The sequence below is a fragment of the Pteropus medius genome, unplaced genomic scaffold (assembly GCF_902729225.1).
Source record: "Pteropus medius unplaced genomic scaffold, Ma_sr-lr_union100, whole genome shotgun sequence".
Taxonomy (NCBI): domain Eukaryota; kingdom Metazoa; phylum Chordata; class Mammalia; order Chiroptera; family Pteropodidae; genus Pteropus; species Pteropus medius.
The window spans coordinates 16,609,529-16,622,770 of record NW_024345601.1 but is presented as its reverse complement, the minus strand read 5'-3'; the positions used below and the strand labels follow the sequence as shown (position 1 = coordinate 16,622,770).

At 32.3% G+C, this 13,242-nt stretch overlaps 1 protein-coding gene across 19 annotated transcripts in view; it reads right to left on the bottom strand.

Moving 5' to 3' along the window:
* Positions 1 to 13,242, bottom strand: part of R3HDM1 (R3H domain containing 1) — a 168,569-nt gene that overhangs the window by 81,939 nt on the left and 73,388 nt on the right. For 13 of the 19 annotated variants that reach the window (XM_039874541.1, XM_039874540.1, XM_039874545.1 and 10 more), the window contains 4 exons: positions 10,969 to 11,083; positions 9,822 to 9,900; positions 3,027 to 3,086; positions 2,803 to 2,943 (listed from right to left, as the gene is read on the bottom strand). In XM_039874541.1, the coding sequence (XP_039730475.1) occupies positions 2,803 to 2,943; positions 3,027 to 3,086; positions 9,822 to 9,900; positions 10,969 to 11,083 (395 nt within the window). The remainder of the gene's footprint in view (positions 1 to 2,802; positions 2,944 to 3,026; positions 3,087 to 9,821; positions 9,901 to 10,968; positions 11,084 to 13,242) is intronic. The other 6 variants (XM_039874544.1, XM_039874548.1, XM_039874556.1 and 3 more) reach the window with 1 other exon arrangement.

Here is a 13,242-nt window from a genome sequence, read left to right as displayed (position 1 = left end):
ATTCTTAATTACAGCAGGGTACATCTTTGTTTTATGCTAACTGAAAACAGTTACAAAAGAGAAGTTTTTTTTTAAGAGTTTAACATTGTAACCTAAAGTAATGATTATAAAATCTTAATATATTTTATGGATGATTGGTCTTTCCTCTATGGAAATGTTGTGAGCTCTACTGAGATCCAGAAGACAGGCATATGTTTGTGGCTTTTGAAAAATTATAATTCTGTAAAATTTTACTTTCTCAAATATATTCTCAGCTTCAACAAATTAATTCACTCAATACTCTTGTGACAATATCCTCTCATGAAATTGGAATTACTTTTATGAAATATACAAAAATATATCTGGAGGTTATAAAGTCTAACTGAATCCCCAAGTAGTATCTTACACATAGTTTAAAAATATATTATATAGTCACGTAATATATTATGAATATCATAAGTAAATTTCTACACCAAATAAACCTCAATAATGACACTTTCTGCATACCGACGAGACATTTCAATATATACAGTACTCAAGTAACACTTCCAAATATTTGTTTTAACTTAGTAATTTTTTTAATGAAGTACTGTATCTACTTCCTGTCAAATGATGCACAAGAAGATTTATAAATGAGTTATCTAAGCTGAAGAAATCTCTTTTAAAACATACTTAGATAAGTGAAACAGAGAGATCTCCACATAAAAATAAAGAGTAAAAACAGTTTCATGACCAAACTGATGAGAAAAAGATTGCTTTTTTTAGGAGTCTGAAAGATATCTATTTAGTTCTGATGATGGCAGTATGTTATTTTTGTCACATTTTTGCTCTGATTACTTATATCGACTATTTTTGTAGCTATTCAAAGTCACACTTTCTTATTCGAGTTTTTACTTGGGTGAGAGACTGTTATTCCAAACTGAACTTTAAGGTTTAACCAAGGGCCTGGCAACTTTTCTAAGAGCAGCTGGATTCCCACATCAAATAGCATTGGCAGGCATTTCAGCTAACCTTAAGACTGTCTTACCTCTTTCTCTTATAGATGCCTCAATTTACTGCCCTGCAATCGCCAACTTCCCGCTCCATTGAGACACCCCAGTGGACACTGGGTTGTTGACATCCATAACACCACTGGTTCAAGGCTGGAGCGGGTAATCTGCCTATGAGGAAAAGGTAAGTTTGTTTTTATTCAATGTGGAGCAGATCTCTAAGGTTTTCTGATTTATAACCTTCTGCATATTCCAGAAGATATAAAATAAGAATACAGTGTAACTTCAATGATCTGAAATGTCTAGTTATAATTATGCTACTGGTCCATTCCTCTTTAAGTATGCCATAAACACCTGTGTTTGGCTAAAATTTTGACTACCCTGATAAAGAGAACCCTAAAGCTTTCTGACATCATTCAAAGCATTCAAATAACTGAGGTTACACTGTATTGAAAACCTTAGAGAGTCACCAGTCGAAATGTTAGTCAAAATGCCTGCTAATGTGCATGTGCGTGGGTATCCAGCAGCTCTGAGTAATGCTGAAAGGTACTGGTTAAATGAATTAGAGTTCTATTCACCCTCAGTCCAGCTCATATGTTATAGCTACTATTCTACTTTAGCCATGATATAAATAATTGATGAAGAATTTTAAAAAAACTAAGGGATAGGCAGAGGAAAATTAAATCTGATTCATATTTACAGGTAAAATTTAACCCCTAAAGAAAGACAAGATCCTTTTCAAAGATATCTAAATTTAATTTTAGTTTAGGAATAATCATTTAAAAATACTTGGTTCCAACAATATATTTAGTTGACAACATACTATTTGAAATGGAAGAAAACCAACTTAATTCCAGCAAACTAAATGGTAGCTATAAGGATAAAAGGCCATTACAATAGAAGGGACGTAAGTGAATTAAATATGACCATGCAAACTGCATAGTTCATAGATAACACACTGAGAGGAATCTAGCTTCAAGAAAGGCAGAAAATAATGAACTAAAAAGCATTATTTATGGCATGTGAAGTTGACTGCTGCTCATTACCACAGATTCATTGCTGCTACATAGAAATTGATATAGAAAATTCTTCTGACAGGCAGATGACCAACCAACAAAGTATACATTTTAGTTGAACTCAACTGGGTGCTTTAGGATTAGCTTTATAAATAGGCAGAAGAGGTGCTGTGTACATGTTACAATTTTAGGTGCTTCTGCATTGGGCTTTTTGCTCCCAAATGCCAGCACTGATTATTTCACCAACACTTAGCTATCATTTTTTAAAGCAAATGGCTCCTCTTAAGTCCTTAAAAAATTGTCCTCAGCAAATTATATATGACCCAGAAAGTGGATACAACATTATGGTTAATACTGTATTAACCAACAGACCCACCTTCTTGAAATTTGTGGGAAAGAAGGAGCAAAAACAGAAGTGGAAAAAGTATGGTAAACTCATAAAAGATGCAATGTGAGGGTGCCAAAAATTTTTTTTGTTTTCTTAAAATCTGCCTGAGATTGACCATAGCTATTTAAATTACATTAATTTAAAAAATCCATGAGAATGGTTATCAAATATCACTGACATTATGACCTCAGAGAGTTTTTGCTTTTGTTTCTTTTAAACCAGTCCTCATTTACCTGCCTCATTTCAGATCAGACTGATGCATTTTGAATCTAGTGAGATAAACATATTTTTTGATCCGATCATATATGGTTATCACGAAGCTTAACTAGGCTGTGAAAACATGTGGAAAACCTCAGATGAAAGGTACTGTAGAAAGACAAAGTATTGTTATACACATATGTAACATATACCTACATTTCTTGATACTTACATTCTTGTATTACTAGTTTTGTTTACTATGACAGACTTCCCACTCTGATCAACATTGTGGTCTAATCCAAAGTAAGCGGCTACTCTGTGCAATAGCATCCTGTGGTAAGATGTCATTGGGGGGAATTTTTTACGTGGAGACCTAGAAGTAGAAGAAAAACTAATTAGGTAAACCAAGGAGAACTGTAGTGACAATTACTTTTCTTGTTAAATATCAGGACTTACTCATTATTACCAATGAAATCTAAAATTTCTTGTTCCAATTTCAACAGCATCATTCTGTCCCTGAAACAAAATATGAAGACCCTTATATGTAAAACTTAATACTGAAATCGTAAATGTTGAATTTATATTGCTATATATATTTTCTTAAAAATTGAACATTGAGGACTATCACAAGCTTGATGCTAGAATATTTATATACTTTCTGAAAAAGTAATGTTTTAAAAGAATGAAAGATGATATTTTTTAGTTTAGTTTTTTATTATGGAAAATTTCACACATACACAAATGTACAGAGAATAGTGTCAGGAACCTCAATATAGCCATTACCCAACTTCAACAATTATCAACATGTGGCCATTCATACAGGAGATGTATTTTGATCTACTAAGTATCTCTATATTGGAGTCTGTTCTGTAAACATATAGATAAAAAGAGCATATCAGTCTTTGCTTTCTTACTCTAAAGCTGAGAGGTAGCAGGAAAATAGACATCTTTGGTTAGGCTCATAACTTTGTTGTCGCGTTGAGCTCCATAGAAACAGCACTCTAAAGAACATGCAATGCCAGTAACAACAGGAATGCTCCTATATGAGAATTCATTGCTAGCATACAGGTGGAACTATAGTAGAAAAGTATGAACTACATTACCAACTCTAACTCAAAGAGACTTTTCAAATCATTCTGTAAATTGCTACATTTTTAAAACTCTAGGAATTTTCCCCATAAAAATTAAAACGAACCAAAGGCCTCCAACATGTAAAATAAAGACTTTAAGGAATACCCGTATGTGCTCCTTTAGATCATGAGGGTCCTATTTAGTGCACTTAGAATGCAACAAATTAATAGTACCCCTCCCGAAAGGACCTCCTTGCTCACACACCAAGAACTTGGCTCAAAAGAATATGCCTATGCTTACTGAAAATTTCATGTGCAGGTGGGGAAAAGCAAACAGCTCAGAATCTTAAACCTTAAAGGTTTGTTTGTTTTACAGATCATTCATTCTGTTTCTGATACTTTACAGGTCAAGAAAACTAGACCAAGAGGTTAATGTTTCCCTCCCAAATAAACATCAGATAGAAGATCACTTTTAAATTCTAACAGAGGAGGTGATGCTCCCTACTTAAGTTGCCTGAAAGTATGTATGTACATCACCCTGAGTTTGATTCTTTTTCTACATTACAAAACTCTCATAAAACTGAGTAATATTTGACTATACATTTGACTATACATTTAAAAATATTAGTTGAAAAATCAAGAGAAAAACATGCCAACCTGGTGATTTCAAATCTAAAGTTGAAAACAGGAATACATTTTAACACAAATACTAGCAACATTCAATTTTGCTTCCAAATCTGGTTCTCATTTAGTATTCTCCATCTTAGTAAGTGGTACCACCTTTCATCTAGAATGTTGTACCAGAGGTATTTTTGGCCTGCTATAATCTTTTTTCTAATCATCCTAATCACTTAATTACTACTGCAGATTTTCTTTACCTTCTATCTTTCTTCTGTTTCCATTGGATCCAAGCAATCGGGATCTCTTACTTAACTACTATGACATAATAGTAGTTAATCTCTCTGTATCTTCTCTTGTTCCCTCCACATCTATTCTACCTAGAGCACCATAATGATTTTAAAAACACATATGTGAACACACACCATTGCCTTGGTTAAATATTTATGGCAGGTTTCACACTGCTCTGAGGTTAGAATTGAACATCTGTAATGTGGCCTACAAGGCAGGCATAATCTGGTCTTTATCTACTTCTTTAGCCTTATCTCCTGCTCCTTACTCACAAAACTCTTTATCATCTTGGCTTACCTCTGCACTTGCAAAGCTCCTTCCTTTCTCAGCTTCCCCAAACATGCTATTTCCTTTGCCTAGAACAACTTCTTATATAGGTTCTTAAACCTTGTTTCTTTCATACTTTTCTTATATAGCATTTATCACAATTATTATTATATAGTAATCTGGACTATTTAGAAGAGTTCAACAAATGTATCTGTATGAAACAAATTAATGAAATTATTTCATCCAGAAGGTCTTTTAATATTTTTTCCTTAATATTTGGGGAGAGGGTAAGGAATTTCTACTTTATAGGTGTTTCCCCCCAAAAGGACTTACTTAACTACAAGACTCTCTTTTCATCTAACTTTTAGGGATTGATTTGTCTTGAGATATAATTTTCAGTAACTTTCATGATATATTTTTTATACACTTATTGTAGGAAAAAAAAGAAAGGAATCTAGAAAGGCAACTTATTCGGCATTCATGAAACAGTGCATTTAAATAAGTTTTCTGTGTCTGAGCTAAACAGCTGGAGTAAGATATGTGAAATGTTCTTCAGTGAATGTACTGTCATTGAAAAGAAATTTCTGTTGTCTCCAGGAAAGAAAACAAAATCTAATACTTTTACTAGTTATTGATACAAGTTTAGGCTTTCTCTCTCCTCTTCCACATGCAGATCCAGATCTATGGATTGCAGGGGATTTTCTGTTATTATATAGACCACTTACTATTTAAACTAAGTTCCCCTGCTCAGTTTACTAAACTTCTAGTCACTAAAAAGTAGAGCTTATTAGAAAAATAAGGCTGATAACTTTCTTAAGTTCTCAAGATTTATAGTTCTTGCCTTTGAACCAGTATAGCTCAGTTCCCAAATTTTCAAATCTGGAACTAAGGTTAGATATTTTGGTAATGGTCATAAGCTAAAAAGGAATAATCCCTTATAGAATATATATAGGACTTGAACAGATTACTCTCTTAAATTACTCTCAAAGCATAAGGTTTAGCACATGAACCTAAAAGTAGGCACACTTACTGTAATTGTTATTGAATGAGTTTTAAAAGGAACCAATATAAACCACTAACCACTAATCACTAATGTCTAATCACTAGGTTGTACACCTGAGACTGATATATTTTATGTCAACTGTAATTAAAAAAACTTAAAAAAAAAAAAAGGAATCAATGTATGGTGTCTATTATTAAAGAAATAATAAAAACAAAGATCTCAATCAAACTGATCAATAACCTATTATCTAAAGTTAAAATGAAGGGGCAACATTGTTTTAGTTAATAGTGTTCTAGTCAATACACCAGAACTAACTTTAGAGGGTATGTATACCCATGGCAAACAAAAAAGAAGAAAACAATAATGTTTCCATCTGAAGACCCTCTTCCCAATGTTCCATATGACCTTAGTCAATATCTGCAACAGATAAAAAATGACTTAAAACATTACTTCCAATAAAAGTTTTATAAAACATTTCAAACACAGAACAAAACAAATTACTTTTCAAACATATATTCTCAGGATTAATCCATGGGGTTGCTCCCTTTCATTAGTCATCTAATAGTTACCTTTATTATCTATATTTCTTTAATATGCATGTAATTTATAAAAAACGGGTATGAAATCAACACAAATATAGGCATAAAACCATGTCAGTAAGTGTAATCTCTATTGAGGTCAACTTCTGATTCCTAGGTTCTAATTCAGTAATGATCAATTAGTGTAGCCTCTAAAAATATGTCTTGCAAACAGGAACTAGAGATAGATTATTATCTAACATCTAAAGTTAAGTTTATTTATTGGGTTGAGAATAAGATAAAGACTTAATGATATGAAGAAAAGTTTTGAAAAGGATTCTCTAAGCAATATTCAATCTTGAAAGCTTTAGTGGAAATCCACCAGTTATTACTAATTTTGCACCATGTTTATCTGGCAATTAATTGCGTATTTCACAGAGAGAACACTGAGCCATAAATTAAGCAAATCTTGTTTCCCACAAAGTTTAACGATAGCTACAACTTCCTAATCCACACTGACATTAGTAATAACTCATACATTAGCCATGTTGTGAATTATATACCTATATATTTATTCAAATAAAAAGTCATACACATAAGGAATAAAGTACTGATACATGCTACAACATGGATGAACCTTAAATATATTATGCTAAGTGCATGACCCTAATCACAAAAGACCACATATATATGATAGTCATATGAAATGTCGAAAACAAGGAAATCTGTACAAACTAGATTAGCACTCAGGGCATAGGGAGGTGATAGCAACAGGGTACGAGGTTTCTTTTTGGGGTGATGAAAATTTCTACAATTGGCTGTAGCGACGGTTGCACGTATCTATGAATATACTAAAAACCATTAAATTGTAACTTTAAAAATTCATATGCAGATAACTTACTTTTGCACTCGTAGAGGGAAAGAGAGAACTAGACAACAGAAAAATATTTTGGAATGCATAAAAATAATTTCTAATCTTTGTCCTTATTGATGCCTCTCTCACAGGATCAGAAGAAAGAAAAATTCTGCCTGTTTAGGATCCTATCTTATTTGACTCAAACTGGCTATGTATTTCCTACCTTCCCCCTTATTTCTCAACCTACTCAGTTCTGGTTTCCAACACCTTACTCCAAATGAAACAGCTTGTTAAAATAGCCAACGACTTCCTGGTTTCTCAATCTAATGAACTGGTTTTGGTACTTCTATTTTCACCACCCTGTTATTTATCTTCTATGAAACTATTTTCCTTTGGCTGACTTCTAAGACAAATGTTTGCATTGATATCTTTAGGACTCAGTCTCTTTATTCTCATTTACCTTTTATATACTGTCTTTCCACAGAATTTTGTCCTTGTCATTTATTTCATCTCTCCTTGTAATTTATTTCAAATTCATTCATAGCAAGCTTCACCTCGACTGGTGAATCCTGAACCTGCAACTCCAGCTGGGCTCGCTTACAAAACCAGAACCTCTTAACTGCTAACAGACACCATCTTCTAGCTTTCCATCAGGCATCTCAAACTATATTTACAACAGAACATACCCTATTCCATTCGAGCTTTGTCAGTTAATGGGACTAGCTGTCAGCCCATCCAGAAACCTAGTAGCTACTCTGTTCTAGTCTACTATCTCATTACTCTTCTATATCCAGATGATCACTGAGTCCTGCCACGGTACTTCCTGAATATTTTTCTAATGTGTACTTTCCTCTCTCTTCTCCTCTATGGTCTATCCACACTCGCTGTTTATGACTTAGCCCCTTACTGCTGAAGTAACCTTTCTAAAATACAAATCTGATTATGGCATTACCCTATTCAATATCCTCTAATTACCTCTCAACTCAGGATGCCATACTCAGAATTTCTCAAATGGTGCAATACTGGTATTTCAAGACTATTTTCATTGTTCATTATTGTCTTACAGATCTTTTCAGCACCCCTGGCTTCCCAGTAGTACCCCATAATCGCTGAGACTTACCATCCCCCAGTGTGGTGGTACTACCTTAGGTTGAGAACAACTGCATACGATCTGTCTTCATATCTCATCCATACTTTCCTCATCGCTTTCTAGAATTACTTGCAGATGCCACCCTGTTAATCTCTTCTTTCCTTGGATATACCACTCCCCGCTCTTACAATGCTATGCCCTGGCAATGTTCTTATTTGTCTGGAATGCCTTTCTCATGTTTCTCTGGATAGGCAATTACCATTTAAAGCACTCTAATTTCAAGACTCAGTGCCAGCATTATCTCTTCAGTGAAGTCTTCCCATAGGAACAGAGGTTGGGGGCCCTACATCTTGAAAAAACTTCTTTTACAACATCTATTCTATTTAAATTATATATCATGTGATTTTTCCTAGCAGAGATGGTGAATATTTTAGGGTCAGAGATTATATCTTATCTATCTTTATATCTATATAAATGTTTAGCACAACACTTAGCACATGACAGATGCTCAATAAATGCCTGTTCAATGGACTAATTAATTCATTTTCCTTTTGGGACCAATGAAGAATAAACTTGAACTTAAAAAAAATCATGCAGAATTGATCATCTTCTTCCCCACCATACCTATCTATAGTTCTTCAATCTTTATTACAAGGAGACCACTTTTCATTTTGATGGTTCTCCTTTTGAGGTTTATAGTAAATGTAAACTAGAAAATCAAGATGGTATTGAAAACAATAAATCCTGAATGAAAATGAAGGTTTATCTTTGGACATAAGTCTCAGTGAGACTAAAGAGAATTGTTCTTGTTTTCCTCCATGTGCATATACCCAATAAAAATGTTTTATTTTTATTTAAATGTATGTAAAAATGTATGAGAAGCTAAAATCTAGAGGATGGATTCTTAATATTGGAGTCTTCTACCTCATGAAAGTATTGGTCAGATATTTTGTGGATAAGCCTTTTTTTGTGGTGAAAATGTCTCAAAGGGGTCAATGACCCGCCAAAAGGTTAAAATCTATTTATTCAGTGCCGTGGTAAAACATAGGCTTTCATGATTAAAGTAGTGATTCAAATAGGCACCTGAAAATCTTTGGGTTGAAGGTTTATAAACTGAGAGAGAAAGAACAAAAACTCTGCATTTAACCAAATTCAAAAACTCATTGTAAATTAATATACTATGCTCTTATTTGGTTGAGTGAATTATCATGAGGTATATTTTTCTTTTTTTTGTGATTAGTGATACCTCTATATTTCACAATTAAGTCAAAGTATCTTGGTGATTCTGTATTTCCCAAAATTCCAACAGACAGTATAAATTATTTTTAGATCATGGTGACAAACATAATGCAAAAAGATATTTACACATGTGCATACAGAAGACCAACAACATCTTAGCCCTAAGAAACTGTTTCTGGTGTACTTCAAATATTACAATCTTATTCTAATATGCTAAATCAGTAATGAAAATATAGGTAGCAAATTATGGTACTCTAGAAACAATGTAAACCTTATAAATTTAATTTTTTTTTTTTTACCTGGGATTGTTTTTTAATGTATTTACTAAAAATTCATGTAGATCTATGCCAGTTGAATCAGTATATTCTTGACTGGAATCTAAAATAAAACAACAAAAAAATCCCGTATAAAGTTGTTTGAAAATAAATCCTTTTCCCTTTTATACATGATGCATATCTTAAATAAAAATAAGATGCCCCACATAGAAAAAATTAACAAAGTAGGAAAAGAAAATTTATGATGAACTCAGGTAACCACAATTTTTCTATTTCTATATAATGAGCAGACATGGGTTTATGTAACTACATATACATGCATATTCTTAAAAAAACTTTCTCTCTCAAACGTGCGTGTTTTACTCTGAATTCTTTAAAGATCCTTTTATATACTCACCACAATCCTCACGTTCAAAAATGCCTCCTTAAGTGAAAAATTAGAATGGTTTAGACAATTAACTACATTTGTAGCAAATTAAGACAGCTTAGTTCAGTTGTGAATATAAGTAGAGAAAAAAACTGGTGGTAGACAGGAATTTTAGTTCTGAAACAATGTTTATCTAATTAGATTTGGTCAAGTCTATCAACAAAGGCTTGCTTTCAAAATAGTTTTTCAAATATTCATGTTTATTTCTTCCTCTTAACTGTAATATCCTTATGCTGTTTATAATACTGGTCAGCATAATTTAGTTTATAAATTAAAAAAGCATTTTTATAGACTTGTAATGCTAGATGATGGTGAAGTCCTTAAAATTTATAACGAAAGATAAACATTCTGGATTTCCAAGAATATTGCTACCAGATACTGAATATTTAGGCACTTTGCATCGTAAGGAATTAAATACATTTTAGAGGACTTAATATTCAAATTACAGTGATTTCATTATTTCAATATAGACACAGACGGCAAGAGATCAAGACAGTTATCTTCCTCAGTAGACTCTGACATGAGTTGCAGTTTTCTGGCTAAAGTATCTTCTGATGTTCAGAACTATGTACTCAGTACTTTGCTCAGATGAGCAAATACTTTATTATCTCGTTAGTTGGTTCTGTACCTTTTTTAATACAGATATACTATATATCATTATTTGAGGGGTAAAAGATGAAATTATCAACAGTGAATTTTGTTTAAATTCAAATTTTGTTTAAAAAACAGAAATAAATTGCAAACCTCTTGATAACATTTTTCTGGGCAACTTATCATTGGCTTTTTCTTTTTCTGCTTCATCTTTTGAGGGCTTCTCCTCTTTTTCAAATGATTGTGTTAACTGGATCTGAATTTTCTCCTGTTGGGAGGTAAAATCAGTTATTAAATGAAAATAAAGCAATTCAATTACTACCACACATTTGTATTTTCTGAGTAATACAAACGTGTATGGAGGAAAAAAGGAAATAAGATTTTTATTTTATCCAATTAGATTCTTCAAAGTAGAATACAACTTAAAGTCATTTTTACCATTTTTATCAAAGTCTAGATAGAAAATGTTAAAATTAATGTTTTGAGTTGAATATATCAATTGAAATATGTCCTTTAATTATTTTAACAAAAACAAATGCTTTACATAATAGTTTAAATGTATCTACTTGTAAAACCTCTGGAAGATCAGAACCAAGGTCTTCTTAATCTGTTTTTGTAATGGAGATGCGACGGTGAAGCAAAAGCATAATTATCATCAATCATGACAACAGAAATGCATGAGTCAGCACTTAATAAAAAGTACTTTTTTGACTATTCCTTATAATCCCATATTACTTCTCTCAACATATAAAAATGTAAGTACAAATATTCCAAAACAAAATCCACATGACTTTTATTATTTCCTGTTTGAGATTTATATATCACTGTTCCTCCTTCAATTACCACAAAGTTGTTTTAGAAAGATTTCAAACAAGATAAGACAAAAGGAGAACTAATTCAACATTTCAGTTTTAAAACAATATCATTACACGCAATTTCAGAACCCAAAAGAATTACTGGAAATTAATTCATATAGCCTAAAAAAGTAAAAATCACATAGCTCTGGATTGTGGTGTTTAGTCAGGCAAAGTTATAAAGAAAAGTATTATAACTTCCACATCATTTATACTAAAGATAAGTGTGGCCTATTTATAGACTAAATTACATTGTTATTCGGTGATGGAAAACATCAATTACTTTGCTTCTCTGGGAAATGCTTGGTGGTAGTACTAGGTATAAAGTTAATTATCAAAGGTGATATAAATTTCAGGATTCTTAAACTTGTAAACACCAGGATTTCTATTAAACATCCCCGATAATTCTTATTTTTGAAATAGTGGTGGCAGAAGAATTTCAGGTCAAATATACGTATTTTTTTCCTACAGGGTTGCTGACTGCTATTTTCCTCTCTTTTCAATTCTGCTTCCTCTTCTATCTCGGTTCAAATTTGTGTTCAAAATATAGGAAAAAAAACTATGCACAGCAATTTTCAATAAAATGAAAATTGAAATGAAATTACTAAACTTCATACATTCATCAACTTACCATTTTTCTCATTATGACTCTTTTTTAAAGGAAATAATCAGGGTAACATTGGTTAATAAAATATAAATTTCAGGTGTACAAGTTTACAATACAACATCTGCATTCCACCCTAAGTCTAGTCTCTTTCAGTCACCTTGTATTTGACCTCTTTTACCTTCCTGGTCCTTGCTTCATCTTCCTTCCCTGATGGTAACCACCATTCAGCTGTCCGTATCTATGAGTTTTTGTTTGTTTTATCTGTTGCTTTTTGTTTTATATCCCATGAGTAAATCATAGGGTTCTTGTCCTTTTCTGACTTATTTCACTTAGCATAATACTTTCAAAATCCATCCACACTGTATTATGACTCATTTCCTTATTCTTTTTATAATTGTAAAGTAGATATTTAAAAATAAATCCTAGAACTATGTTTTAAAAGTAGAATGTTGGAAGTTATCCTGACTTACAGCTTCTATTATTGTTACTCAAGGATAATCCATGAAATCCAGGTTGGAAGAAAAGATTTCACATTTAGACGGTCACTAAAAGGCACTTCCAATGACTATCAGATTTCATTTCGAAATTCTCCTCGTAAAGCCATACATTTTAATTATAGATATTAAACTATTTTATCAAGATAAACTGTATTTAAAAATCTAGAATGTTTAGTGTACTAAAGCCTTGTTTTCAGTAGAAATAAACAAGACATATTTTAAATGCTAAAGTCCTTATACACAAACTTTTCTGACTAAATAACTGAAATGATAGCAACATCTCCGTAGGAAGTAGTATGTAATTCCTTTACTCTTCACTCTGTCATTGACATGTTATTGAGATCACTTCCCTCTTGTAAGCTCTCATCAGACACAAGTAACATCTCTTTTTTAATTGCCTCTTAACCTTTGAATAGTAAGTTTTATTCCAGACTAATTCCTCAAAAATTACATTCTGAAGCAAGCATTA